Genomic DNA, 14,706 nt, shown 5'->3' on the forward strand with positions numbered 1-14,706 from the left:
TATATATATATATATATATATATATATATATATATATATATATATATATATATATATATTTGTTGTTCAGTGTTTGTTTGATGGATTTTGCATTCTCTAGTTGATTCTCAGATATGAACGCATCAAGCTGGGCCTGACAAAGAGTTGATTAAAATGCGTGTTTTATTGAATGTATTTCACAAGTTTCAGTCTGAACATTGTTTACTTAATATATGATTATTTTTTGTTTGTTGGATGGATTATGCATTTTAATTGATTCTCGGCAGATGTGAAGACAATGGATTGACAGAGAGTTGTTGTAATGTTTGTACGTTTTGTTTATACTTATCTGGATGATGGAAGGCGCTTTGAGCAGCATTAGTACTGGATATCGCGCCATAGAATAGTTATTATTATTATTATTATTATTATTATTATCATCACAAGTTGTTATTATTAGGCCAACTCAGCCCATGCCTCACAGAGAAATATGTTGCGAATAAAGATAATGATGAAAATTTGACAATAGTATTTATACAACGTTGAACCTTGTGCATAGACAAATCAAAGCGCTTTCACACCATTCACATGCATGCATAACTCTTTAAACTGGAGAAACTGAAAACAAGGAAGAGGCAGGGAAGGGAGGCTATCTTGGGAAGATCAATACAGTACAATGCAGTCCGCGCAAATTGATGTATCTTCATTGCAGTTCTCTGAGTTTGCTGCCATCACATTGTGTGGAAGAGTGCATGCGATGTGTGTAGGGCTATGGAATGTTCGTGTGTGTGTTTATTATGAATGTCGGCGTGTGCCGGCGGTGCTCGTGTACTGTGTGTAGAGTGCGTGAGTGCGTACTGAGAATGTGTGAATGTGTGCGCGTCAGTGAGCGTGCGACCGTGTGCCATTTATCAAAATTAGTTGTAGGAGCCGTACTGGTTAGCGGCAACACCAGTAGTAGTATTGTTGTTATTTTCAATGATAATAAATATCATTATTATCACTGTTGTTGTTCTGTGCTCAGTGGTGGTGGTGGCGGCTTGCTACTGTTGTTCTCTTCTTGTTGTTCTGTGCTCAGTGGTGGTGGTGGCGGCCTTGCTACTGTTGTTCTCTTCTTGTTGTTCTGTGCTCAGTGGTGGTGGTGGCGGCCTTGCTACTGTTGTTCTCTTCTTGTTGTTCTGTGCTCAGTGGTGGTGGTGGCGGCCTTGCTGCTGTTGTTCTCTTCTTGTTGTTCTGTGCTCAGTGGTGGTGGTGCGGCCTTGCTGCTGTTGTTCTCTTCCTTGTTTCTGTGCTCAGTGGTGGTGGTGCCGGCCTTGCTTGCTGTTGTTCACTCCTCTTCTGTTCTGTGTTCAAGTGGTGGTGGTGGCGGCCTTGCTGCTGTTGTTCTCTTCTTGTTGTTCTGTGCTCAGTGGTGGTGGTGGCGGCCTTGCTACTGTTGTTCTCTTCTTGTTCTGTGTTCAGTGGTGGTGGTGGCGGCCTTGCTACTGTTGTTCTCTTCTTGTTGTTCGGCTTCTTTTAGGCCTCGTGCTCCCTTCCTCTTAAGCTTATAGTGTTCTCTAACATTCACAAAATTCACAGCCATCATACATACACCATACTGTAATCCAAAACCGTAAGACTCACCATCATAATTATGCATTCCATTTTTAATTGATATATTAACAAGACTCACCATCATAATTATGCATTCCATTTTTAATTGATATATTAACATTCCAAAGAAACGATTCAATGACGGCAGCTGTAGTGTGAGCAGTTGGCGAACGTTTCCAGGTAAACATTCAGGAGACAGTGGTCATCACCGGGCCGACGTCCCCAACTTCGAAGACCGACTGGGAAACTGTTGGAAACATGGGTCAAAGAACAACTGATGGAGGATGATTCAATACTAGTTTGGCCCATTTATTGCATTCTATCTAGAATCTGTATCTGCTGTAAAAACAAAACAAATAAACAAATGTTTTTAAACACATAAACAACAAACAAACAAAAACAAGAAAAACGCATTGCTCAGCCCATGGGGGCAGAACATAGTTAACGAGAGAGGCTGGCAAAGCCTGCCAGATATGTACTGCAGTTTCAGTTTCTGTTTCAGTTTGAGGCGTCACTGCGTTCGAACAAATCCATATCTGCCACACAGTTGCCTGACCAGCAGCATAACCTAACGCGCTTAGTCAGGCCATGAGTGCATATAGGTAGGGTCTGTATATTTGTGTACCTATAACAGTGGATGTCTTCAACATAACTTTACCCGAGGACAACTCTCTCGTTGCCATGCCAGGTTCGTTTTCAGTGCGCCAAGTGCGTGCTGCACACGGGACCTCGGTTTGTCGTTCCTTCCGATTGATTGGGCGCTCAGTATGATTTTCCAGTCAAACTTACAGAAAGAGCGGGATTTGAACCCAGATCCTCGAGGACACTATATTGGTAGATAAGCGTCCTTACCATCCTGCCACCTCCTTCCTTGTGTTTTTGTAATGACTTGGAGGGAAGGGGGGGTGGGGGGAACATGACTACAGCCATTGTGATATGATTTGGGACGGATGTAGTACTAAATTTTGGTAAGCTTTAGCTGTTGTGACAGCGACAGTGGCAGCTCTCTCTCTCACATACCCCCCCCCCCCCCCCCCCCCCTTAAACCAAAACGTTTTTGTTAACAGACAGTTACATAGTGGTTGGTACATGTCACGGATAGTTTTGTTGGTGCATGGGGCAACCTTGAACCTTGAAACTCGATACAACTTGGCCGACTTAAGCAGTTGAGGCACCAGTGTGTACAGAACGTGTGAAGCATGCACTTAGCGCATACATGAAAGAACCCATAGCAACAAAAGGTTGTCCCTGGCAAAACTCTGCTTTAGAAAAATCCACTTTGATAGGAAAGCAAACACACATGCAGACAGAAACAAATATATGGGTGACACTGCACGGCTGTTCCGACACGCTCTCCCTTGGCAGAGCAGCCCGAATTCCACACGGAGATATGTCGTGACAAAGAGTAATATAGTGTGTCTACAGGTATGTTCGTTAAGAATACTGAATGCTTTATAATATCCAATGTTTACACAAAAGACATCAAATAACTGAATGTTAAATTTGGGGTATATACATGTTAATTAATCACAGCGACACACATGCAATAATCACAGTCAAGAGGATAAGCACAAAAGAAATAAATACAAATAAACATAGACATTGCCTACAATCAGCTTCAGGGTTATATGGTATTTTGATTCTAAAGAAAATAATGTATCTTATAACGTACACATTTACATTACCACACATTTTGTGGAGTTACACCATTAGTTACACTTGTTTTAGAGGTCATTTGATTTTGGAATGCAACTGCACTTAAATGTGAATGTTTTGAATTTTGAAACAAAGAAACCTGGCGAAGGCAAAAGTTGACAGTTATGTGCACAGGCATGGCTGCTGTCGCTTGGAATGCATGTGGCTTTCTGTTGTACTCTAAACATTGTACATCTCACAAAAAAAGAAACTTACAAAAATAAATTAATTAAAAAACTCATAATCACTGAAAAAAAAGTTACGAAATTTTACAGTTATCAAACACCAATATCAAATTTCATCCAACAAACCAACAGTTTTGATGAGGGTGGTAACAAACTCATTTTGATTTTGGTGCTCTTTTAGTGTCGGATGAAAAGGTTGGGTTTTTTGGTTTTTTCCCCCTTGCAATGACGATGCTAGTTTTTTCAATCAATACAACACAGTTCAACATAGTTTGACACAGTTCACATTCAGCACATAATCAGTAACATTTGACATTCAATGACTATCACCATTGATAATAACATAAAATAATGACTGTGGTGCACATAAAAATAAAAAAATCACCAATGCAGGATTTGCCTTCATATAATCAGAATGTAGGTATGCAATATTATCATAACCTGCAAGACTAACTCATAGTTTAGCTGAACAAGAATGTGAGTTATTGCAAGGGTTTTCCTTTTCTATAATTCCCCCAAACCCCTTACACTCTTAACCATGACCCACCCACATCCCACACAGTCTTCTCTCTCTCTCTCTCTCTCTCTTAAAAATGACTCACAACTATATAGTTATCATCTAGCAAAGCATGAAAAGCAAATATCCACTGGAAAAAGGCATCCCCAGCCTTTTGATTTATCGTTATGCAGTATATGACTTAACAACACTCAAATTTTACTGACATACTTTATGTGAAACAAGATATTCTCAGTTTACTAACTGAAATCAACATTATATCCACACATACAAAAGATACCCAAGCTGAAGAGGTGGTCCAAGGCAAAGGGGAAAGCAAAAAGAGACATGATCATACAGGAGATCAAGAAGGAAGAGGATGACAAAAGAGTCCAGAAGGCAGTCCAGCAAGGCCAGCAGGGGCAGTGGACAACATGGGAAAATGCACTCCAAAGGAGCCTCAGCTGGAGCGACATGTGGAACATGGCCCCTCTGAGGATCAGCTTCATCCTAACATCTGTGTACGACCTCCTTCCCTCCAGTACAAACTTAGTGAAATGGGGGAAAGCAGATGACCGTGCGTGCCCACTCTGCCATGGCAAACAAACAGTGGAACATGTCCTCAGCTCATGCAAAGCGGCTTTGAGCCAAGGACGGTACACATGGAGGAAAAACCAAGTGCTAAAAGAAACTGCATACATGGTGAGCACTGTCCAACCCCACCAGAAGTTCTAGTAGAGTTCTGCTCTGCAGAAGGCAATAAAGTCTGGCCAGGAACAGCATCCAAAGTTTCCAAAGCATCGAAACGTGGGCTGCTTGATGGTGCCGAAGATTGGGAATGCACAGTTGACCAACCAGAGGGGAAGAAACACCATCTGCCTACAGCCTCATGAAACAGCTGTCGATTTCTGGCAGAGAGAGGACATGGGCTCTCACGACAAAAAGAGTTCCAGCTGGATCTGGTTGAGGAGGAATGAAAGTAAACTTCATAAGGATTAAATTTCCCTACTCAAACTAGGCAACAATGGCTCAGTGGTTAAAATGTCTGCCAGAAAAGGTGACTCAGTCATGAAGTGGCGACCACCCTGGAGGAGTGGGTTCGAACCTGCTGAGGACCAGGAAAAAAAAAGAAAAGAAAAGGCGGCAATACAAGGGCATCCAGGAGTCATGACCTGGGTGCGGCCCCGCCCCCTCAGAGTGTAAGGAGTTAAGAGCCGAAACACTAAACTGAGGGGGAACTTGTTCTCTGAAGACCTTGTACTGTCCAGCTCTCCCTAGAGTTTCTTATCACTCAAATTTGATTTACATACTTTGTTTTATGTGAAACCAGATATTCTCAACTTACTAACTGAAACCAACATTGTATCCACACAAACACAAGAAAATACAGTCTCCACAAAATCTTTGCATCAAGAATCAATAAGCATGTTACACGGATACCAGTTTCTTTGGAATTTCTTACATTCTGTTTTTACATGTACCATGTCAATATTTTTTCAATTGTCTGTCTGTATTTTAATAATCTTACAAAGATTGTCACACTTAGAGCTCTATTTTGCAATTTACTCTTGTAAACATGGGAATTTGGCCAATAGAATTATCAAGTTCATTGTATTGTCCGTTGAATGTTGATGTGCCGAACCATAAATAATGAGTATTTCTGAAAATGTGAAATGGAGACAGTACTCACATTTCCAGATTTCCTGTGACCTTGGACAACTCACAACATATGCATAAGGTTTTCCTCTTCATTGGCACAAAATAAACAGAAAGGGAAATCTGTGATTTTCTGAAGAAATAAAAATGTCTTGGTGGGAATGAATCTGTACAAGACTCTTAGCTGGAACCATCTAAGATGACTGTCCACATCAGATTTAAATGGCATGAGAAATATCATATTCCATGTGAATGGAACATTGGGACATAATAATTCCAAGTTGTTTAAACATGGGGGTTGAGTATTATTGTTTGTGAGAACCAAATACACCATGTGTGCCCATTCATGTTTTATTAATTTCCATACATTGGAAAATTCATCTGCGCTAGTATCAACGTCACTGAATTCCAGCCCAGACTTTTGTTTATATCTTTTGACAGCCTCCATTATGCAAGCATGCACCAAAACACTGGTTGGTATTCCTGGAAACCTCAGCTGAAAGTGGTAAAAAATAAGTCAGTTCCCAGGAATGTCTGTCAATTGACGAATACTGATTTCACCATTCTAAATCCATTCCTGCATGTGTATTGTTCTTTTATCATGATAATATCCGATTTTTCATTGTTCTAATGCAACATTTTATCGATAGACACAGCATATCTGCATATATAAAATTAGATAGTGCTTTAAAGCATTTCTGGATGAATTTTTATGATTAACTATAATGGTGAAAGACACAGGCATTCATTGGGAATCATACTCATAACATTAGTAAGTGGTAATCACTTACATTCTTTTTACTAATGAAGATATTTGCAAAATCGTCAACTCATCATTCATAATAAAACTGCATTGACTTGTTTTCCATGTTCATAGTCTCTGTGGACATATGTCCACATATATCTACCTGAGGATATGACAGAATTTTTTTTTTCAAGCTCTTCATTTTTGTGATGCAAGTATGCACTAGCAGGGATACCGCCTGCAGTTTCAAACAAGATGGAGTTTGGTTTAAACATTTTTAATATCAAGAAACAAGGTGCAATACAGCGTTCAATTAAGAAGACTTGAGCAACAACAAGCATAAGCTTATATCATGCTCGTTCATATGTAACAAGCAATACACAAACGCAATGGCGAAAATACACACATTATTTGACAATGAAAAGAAGGTTGAAGTGCAAGACAAAACTAAACTAAACAAGAACAACAACAACAAAAACACAAAAAAAAAACAAACTACTATTACCGCAACTACCACTGACAACAACAACAATGAAAATATTAATGATAATACTAACATAGTAGCAACAATAATAACACACTGGAAAGTGAACATCACCGAAGGAGTAATGTAATGGGGGAGGGAGAGGGAGAGAGAGAGAGAGAGAGAGATTACAGAGTGAAACCGGGGCCATTCGTCAAAATAACTGTTCACTATAACTGCAGAGAGTATTTCATTGTGAATCTTTTAAGACTTGAATCTTTTTGATTGTCCAATAAAGTCTTGTACAGTCAAGAATATGTGTTCATTCCCAAGGGAACTAATAACTCGGTCACCTCGTAATAAAGTATTTAAGTTTGTACTATTTGCAGGGAGAGTAGCAATTGTATTCTCTCTTATATTGTTGTAATTTGGGCAGTGTAAAAGAAAGTGTTCAACTGTCTCTGCAGGATATCCACAAGAACAATTTGTATCCAGTCGAAGATGACGATCAAACAAATCTTGGTTAAGATTACTCATATTTAAGCGAAGTCTACAATGATGAATTTGTTCTTCTCTGTTACCAATGTAATAATAAGATGAGTTTGCTTTTTACATGTTCACACTTCACAAAGATTGCATTAGGATGCTGTGGCACTTGCCATCATCACATTCTCTCAGTGGAAAAAAGCAATGATGCTTGTTCTTACAAGCTCTCAGTGATGTGACAAACAGTGACACTTGTTCCAAACATTCTCACTGGAACAGTGACACTTGTTCCAAACATTCTCACTGGAACAAACAGTGACACTTATTTTTACATGTTTCTCCTCACTGGAACAAAACATCAACACTTGTTCTCACACATTCTCAATGATGCAACAAACTGACACTTGTTCTTACACGTTCTCGATGATGCAACAATCTGACACTTGTTCTTACACGTTCTCAATGATGCAACAAACTGACACTTGTTCTTACACGTTCTCAATGATGCAACAAACTGACACTTGTTCTTACACGTTCTCAATGATGCAACAAACTGTAACACTTGTTCTCACACATACTGAATGGCACAGCAAACTGCGACACTTGTCCTCATAAATGGAACAAACGTTGCACAGCAGTGGCGTTGCACTTGCCCTGTGCCTCATCCCAGAACCAGTGCCCGAAGTTCTTGGCACGTCCCCGCTTGCTGTCCTTGCCGATCACCCAGTTGTTGTTGATGAGGATGGGACGGGAGTCCTGCCGCTCTTTCTCGGGCAGACTGTACCACTTGCCGTCCGGAAACACTTTGTCGGACAGGTAGGCAATGTTGATGCCTGCAAACTTTCTCTTAGCGAGATTCGTGAAGTATTCCTGTTCGTTCTTTGTTTCATCAACGGCATTTGAGTTGCCGAGAGTTCGGAAAGAGGCGACCAGCTGATCCATGTCGTTGGTAAGCTGCCGCCAGAAGAGGATGGTGGTGGGAGTGGGGTGGAGGAGCAAGAAGCCTGCAGCCACAACGAATTTGTCAGCGACGGACACCTTGGTGCCCACAATGTCGGCCTGGGCAGCGTGGGAGGGCGGCAGCAGGAAAGGCAGGGGGTCCTTCAGCCACAGACAGTCCACCTCGAACAGCAGCATGGGCACCCCAGCCTCCAGCAGGTGCAGAATGAAGCGTGTGCGCTCCGTCATCATGCGCACGTGCCCCGCCTTGCTGTAGTTGCGGAAGCCTGAGAACTGTGGAAGGTCCAGGGCCACGACGGACATGTTGGGCCACAGGCTCTTCAGCCGCTGCCCGGTCACCAGGTCCGTGGTCAGGAACAGCACGTGCCGGTGCACGCCCAAGGGCGCCGTGTTGCAGCCCCAGCTGGCGGCGAAGTCAAAGTAGGCGTCGTTGATCATGCAGAACATGACCACGCCATGCTGCCGCTGGATCCTTCTGGCCGCCTCCACCAAAGTGTGGACATGGGTCATGTTGACGGACGTGCTGTCCTGGTGACTGAGTATGATTGTGTTGTTTTGTTGGAGGTGATTCAGTAGGAAACTGATGACAGAAGCCACAAGGAAACCAACGGCCAAACGAACTGCCCACATTCTCCATGATGCCCTCATGGTGACTCCCACAGGTGCTCTTCTCTCTTTCTCTTTCAGTGGCAGAAAAAAAAGGAAAAAAAAGAGGTGTTGCTGCCCGAATTTCACACAGAAATGTGTTGTGACAAAAGAGCGGTACAATACAATACAATATCTATTGCACATCCATCTTTCAGTGTTTATGTGTCACTGCACAACCAGCAGCTGCTCAAAGAAAGCAGCACTGTTGAGCCAAAAATACTGTCCGTGGACTATAATAAATGGAGAACATGTCAGTAGAGACTGTATTTACAACATTCTGAACGGTAAACGACCGATGCCAGATAGTGGACACAGCAGTTTCTGTTTCCCTTAGCCTCTGAACCTTCAATACACTGTTGACAGACCAAAAACTCCGTAAGCCGATGCACCAGGCAGTGTTTTTACAGTCAGTGTCCTCCTCGATCAATAAAACCGAAAGCGCCAATTGTTTGCCACTGTTCCTGTCGCGTGTTGTGCTGCTTTCAGTTCATCAGCTGACAACGAGGTCCAGAAGCAACCTTCATGTTTCATATGCTCTACACTGAGGTCAGCACACAGGACCAGTTGTTGAAATGGACAGGCTGAGGTCAGCACACAGGACCAATTGTTGAAATGGACAGCTCTCCTTGTGGGACGAACCACTGCAGCTCTGCAACATGACAACCAGATCAAAATATGATCAACTGTTCAGTCACTGATAACAATAATAATAATAATAATAAACCACTGACAGCAGCTGGCCAAGAATTCACCATTTTGCACTGCCTCGCAATGTATACCAGCAGTAAGTGTTCACGCTGGCCACCAGCCATCTCCAGCAGCTCTGTAATTTGTAGCACACACACACATAAGATGGATGGCTGCTCCAAAGGACGGAACTCTTCAGTGATAAAAGTAGCATGTATCACAATGTGTGTTTCTTCCGTTTGGACAGCATCGTGGGTGACATCAACTGGCTGTGTCTGACTGAAGTGTGTTGCTGTGTCAGGTGGACAGTAACTGGCTGTGTCTGACTGAAGTGTGTTGCTGTGTCAGGCTGACATCAACTGGCTGTGTCTGACTGAAGTGTGTTGCTGTGTCAGGCTGACATCAACTGGCTGTGTCTGACTGAAGTGTGTTGCTGTGTGTGACTGAAGTGTGTTGCTGTGTCTGACTGAAGTGTGTTGCTGTGTCAGGCTGACATCAACTGGCTGTGTGTGACTGAAGTGTGTTGCTGTGTCTGACTGAAGTGTGTTGCTGTGTCTGACTGAAGTGTGTTGCTGTGTCAGGCTGACAGTAACTGGCTGTGTCTGACTGAAGTGTGTTGCTGTGTCTGACTGAAGTGTGTTGCTGTGTCAGGCTGACAGCAACTGGCTGTGTCTGACTGAAGTGTGTTGCTGTGTCAGGCTGACATCAACTGGCTGTGTCTGACTGAAGTGTGTTGCTGTGTCAGGCTGACAGTAACTGGCTGTGTCTGACTGAAGTGTGTTGCTGTGTCAGGCTGACAGTAACTGGCTGTGTCTGACTGAAGTGTGTTGCTGTGTGTGACTGAAGTGTGTTGCTGTGTCTGACTGAAGTGTGTTGCTGTGTCAGGCTGACAGTAACTGGCTGTGTCTGACTGAAGTGTGTTGCTGTGTCAGGCTGAAGTGTGTTGCTGTGTCAGGCTGACAGTAACTGGCTGTGTCTGACTGAAGTGTGTTGCTGTGTCAGGCTGACATCAACTGGCTGTGTCTGACTGAAGTGTGTTGCTGTGTCAGGCTGACATCAACTGGCTGTGTCTGACTGAAGTGTGTTGCTGTGTGTGACTGAAGTGTGTTGCTGTGTCTGACTGAAGTGTGTTGCTGTGTCTGACTGAAGTGTGTTGCTGTGTCAGGCTGACAGTAACTGGCTGTGTCTGACTGAAGTGTGTTGCTGTGTCAGGCTGACATCAACTGGCTGTGTCTGACTGAAGTGTGTTGCTGTGTCAGGCTGACATCAACTGGCTGTGTGTGACTGAAGTGTGTTGCTGTGTCAGGCTGACAGTAACTGGCTGTGTCTGACTGAAGTGTGTTGCTGTGTCAGGCTGACAGCAACTGGCTGTGTCTGACTGAAGTGTGTTGCTGTGTCAGGCTGAAGTGTGTTGCTGTGTCAGGCTGACAGTAACTGGCTGTGTCTGACTGAAGTGTGTTGCTGTGTCAGGCTGACATCAACTGGCTGTGTCTGACTGAAGTGTGTTGCTGTGTCAGGCTGACAGTAACTGGCTGTGTCTGATTGAAGTGTGTTGCTGTGTCAGGCTGACATCAACTGGCTGTGTGTGACTGAAGTGTGTTGCTGTGTCAGGCTGACATCAACTGGCTGTGTGTGACTGAAGTGTGTTGCTGTGTGTGACTGAAGTGTGTTGCTGTGTGTGACTGAAGTGTGTTGCTGTGTCTGACTGAAGTGTGTTGCTGTGTCTGACTGAAGTGTGTTGCTGTGTCTGACTGAAGTGTGTTGCTGTGTCAGGCTGACAGTAACTGGCTGTGTCTGACTGAAGTGTGTTGCTGTGTCAGGCTGACAGTAACTGGCTGTGTCTGACTGAAGTGTGTTGCTGTGTCAGGCTGACAGCAACTGGCTGTGTCTGACTGAAGTGTGTTGCTGTGTCAGGCTGACATCAACTGGCTGTGTCTGACTGAAGTGTGTTGCTGTGTCAGGCTGACATCAACTGGCTGTGTCTGACTGAAGTATGTTGCTGTGTGTGACTGAAGTGTGTTGCTGTGTCTGACTGAAGTGTGTTGCTGTGTCTGACTGAAGTGTGTTGCTGTGTCTGACTGAAGTGTGTTGCTGTGTCAGGCTGACAGTAACTGGCTGTGTCTGACTGAAGTGTGTTGCTGTGTCAGGCTGACAGTAACTGGCTGTGTGTGACTGAAGTGTGTTGCTGTGTCAGGCTGACATCAACTGGCTGTGTCTGACTGAAGTGTGTTGCTGTGTCAGGCTGACAGCAACTGGCTGTCAGAAACTGGTTGGGTTTAATGTAACCGCAGCCTAGAAAAAACAGCCAATGCACACACGCACCGAGCAGACCACATAAACACAGTTAATACCATCACATCTACAAACACTTTTCCTTACTCACAACTTCCTCGAAATCACAAATCAGTTCACAACAAAGGTAAAGAACCACACTATACTGATGTAAAATACTGTTTCAGATTCTCAGTCACGTAGGTGTCACTGCTTTCGGACAAATCCTTATACCCTACACAATATCTGTTGGGCAGATGACTGACCAGAAGCATAACTCAACGCACTAGTCAGTCTTTAGTGCATGCATATAATCATATTCGTGTACATGTCATAGTTGATTTCTTTCAGCGTCCATAATGCTGCCAGATGTCACTCTTATTTTGCCATGGGCTCTTTTTCAGTGCACCAAGTGCGTGCTGCATGCGGGATCTTGGTTTATCGTCTCATCCAATTGACTAGATTTTCCAGTCAAACTTGAGAGAAAGGGCAAGAACAGGATTCGAACCCCAACACTCACGGACACTGTAACTGATTGGCAGATAAGCGTCAAAACCATTCTGCCACCTTACACAAACAGCAAAATACAAACCACAGTAATTAAAGGATAAGTACTTAAACTCGGATTGTTAGGAATAGCTCATTACACACACACCACCCCAGGCGGTGGCATATGAGACAGATGCCATCCTGCGAGAGGTCAACAAGGGGGGGTTGAGGGGGGCAAATGGGGGGTGGGGTGGAAAGAGGGCTGAGGATGAATGGGGAGAGACAACAGGAGATGGTCAGAGGGAACACAATGTGGTGGGACAGACTGTCTCAAACAGCCATCACACCAGGACCAGTGGTGCAAGTACTAACTGGCCCATGAGAGACTGGCTGCAGAACATGACAGGGATTCCGTCCTTGGATACATCACCTTACTGTCCTTGGATACATCACCTTACTGTCCTTGGATACATCACCTTACTGTCCTTGGATACATCACCTTACTTACCACATTCCGTCCTTGGATACATCACCTTACTGTCCTTGGATACATCACCTTACTTACCACATTCCGTCCTTGGATACATCACCTTACTTACCACATTCCGTCCTTGGATACATCACCTTACTTACCACATTCCGCTGCTAACTTGCTGTCTCTGAACTCAGTGGTCAAAATGGGGGAGAGGGGGAGAGAGAGAGAGTATGGGGGAGGGGTGGAGAAGGGAGGCAGCCGTTAAACTGGCTACAGCATGTCAGAGGAAGGAGTGTAACATAAAACTGGCTACAGCATGTCAGAGGAAGGAAGGAGTGTAACATAAATCAGACTTGGTCAAGAAGAGCGAGCGGGCGGACGGGGGGGGGGGGGGGGGGGGGGGGGGGGGGGGGGGGGGCGGGGGGGGGGAGGGGGAGGGCGAGGGGGGTTGGGGGCAGGGTTTGGGTGGGATGGGAAGAAGAGGGGAGAGGCAGCAGGGTAGGGGGTCAGTGGAAACTTTCTGGGTTTCCACCATGGGCGCCTGACACAATAACAACACTATGTATACATGTCAATGCTTCCCGCCGAACTGTCAGCATCGCCAACTCAAAGAACGGCCAGGCCGACGTCACGAGCCTGTAGACATCTACTTCCTCTACTGGCTCTTCATTCCGACCCCGACCCCACTGATCTAAAAACATACATATCAGTTGTTCCCACCCCCACAGGTAGGATATAGATGAGCCAGGGAGCAGTCTGAACGATTCCTGTTGTGAGCTTGGGGGTTAAGTTAAAAGCAGTCTGAACGATTACTGTTGCATTGAGTCAGAAAGTCAGTCGTGTCCGGCTTTAACCATCAGAACAGCAGAGGAGACAACTCTGTCACGACTGTTGGAATAATTATATACTCTGTGGAAAGGTCATCAGCGCACCTCCCTGTTTTGCACCAGTCCTGATGCCAGTTACATAACAGAACCCTACAAACGATGTCCGGTACAACCGGAGCGTACTGCAGAAAACGTTCCAGTTCAAATATCATTTTTCAGGTCATAAATCAAAACTATGTAAAGAATCGACTCACTTGCAGCTGGCGAAGTTCATGCTAAATCCATGACGCTCAGGCGAACACACCAAAAACAGAGAAAAACCACGGCAACTGCTGGTACCAAGGCAACACTGGCCTGATGCTGGCTGATAATAGAATCCTACACGTTCGCGTACAAGCACTATTAATTAAAAATAGATTCTCCTACACACCTGTTAGAAACATTTCCACTCTGGTCTTGACATCTGAAACCAGAGACAACACGGGCCAGACAACACCACCATTAAATTTGGGATATCCGGAAACTGACACACACCACGTTTTTGTTGTGGGGGATCCCTTTTTCTTTGTTTTAAGCAAGGCCTTTGCCGCGCGGCATAGCACAGCTTCGTGTGAAACACACACACACACTGCGTCACCAGACACGTGCAGAATCCGGTCAATAACGGCGCTGGCTCAAAGAGCGAAAGCACTTAGACAGTCAGCAGAGAAGTTAAGTAGGCCTAAAGTTTGGCCGGGGTGAGCCTGATACTCCCCCGTGTCGATAGTCCCTCTCACAAAGATTCAAAAACAGTGAAATACATATGTATGTATATATTTGTGAATGATAATGATTAAAAAAAAAAAAAAAAAAAAATTCTGCTTGATCAAAAATGTGTTGTGGAATGATGAATGTGTTACGTGTTCTCTTCATACCAGCCGTCCGCCTTCAGAGTTGAGGAGCGACTTGTGTGTTGGGCCCGCTGTTGTGTGTGGGCTCGCTGCCTTGTCGTCCGGGCCGTGTTACACGGACCAACTTTTTCATCACGACAGTGGATCTGCGGGGAAACGCT

At 44.3% G+C, this 14,706-nt stretch overlaps 1 protein-coding gene across 1 annotated transcript; it reads right to left on the reverse strand.

The window, feature by feature from the left end:
• Positions 1-1,760: 1,760 nt before the first annotated feature.
• Positions 1,761-8,768, reverse strand: LOC143293980 (uncharacterized). Its single transcript, XM_076605374.1, has 2 exons — positions 7,925-8,768; positions 1,761-1,819 (listed from the first exon to the last, which is right to left on the reverse strand). The coding sequence occupies exons 1-2, from the start codon at positions 8,766-8,768 to the stop codon at positions 1,761-1,763; spliced, it is 903 nt and encodes a 300-aa protein (XP_076461489.1).
• Positions 8,769-14,706: the final 5,938 nt, after the last annotated feature.

Source organism: Babylonia areolata, chromosome 19 (genome assembly GCF_041734735.1).
Source record: "Babylonia areolata isolate BAREFJ2019XMU chromosome 19, ASM4173473v1, whole genome shotgun sequence".
NCBI classification, from domain to species: domain Eukaryota; kingdom Metazoa; phylum Mollusca; class Gastropoda; order Neogastropoda; family Buccinidae; genus Babylonia; species Babylonia areolata.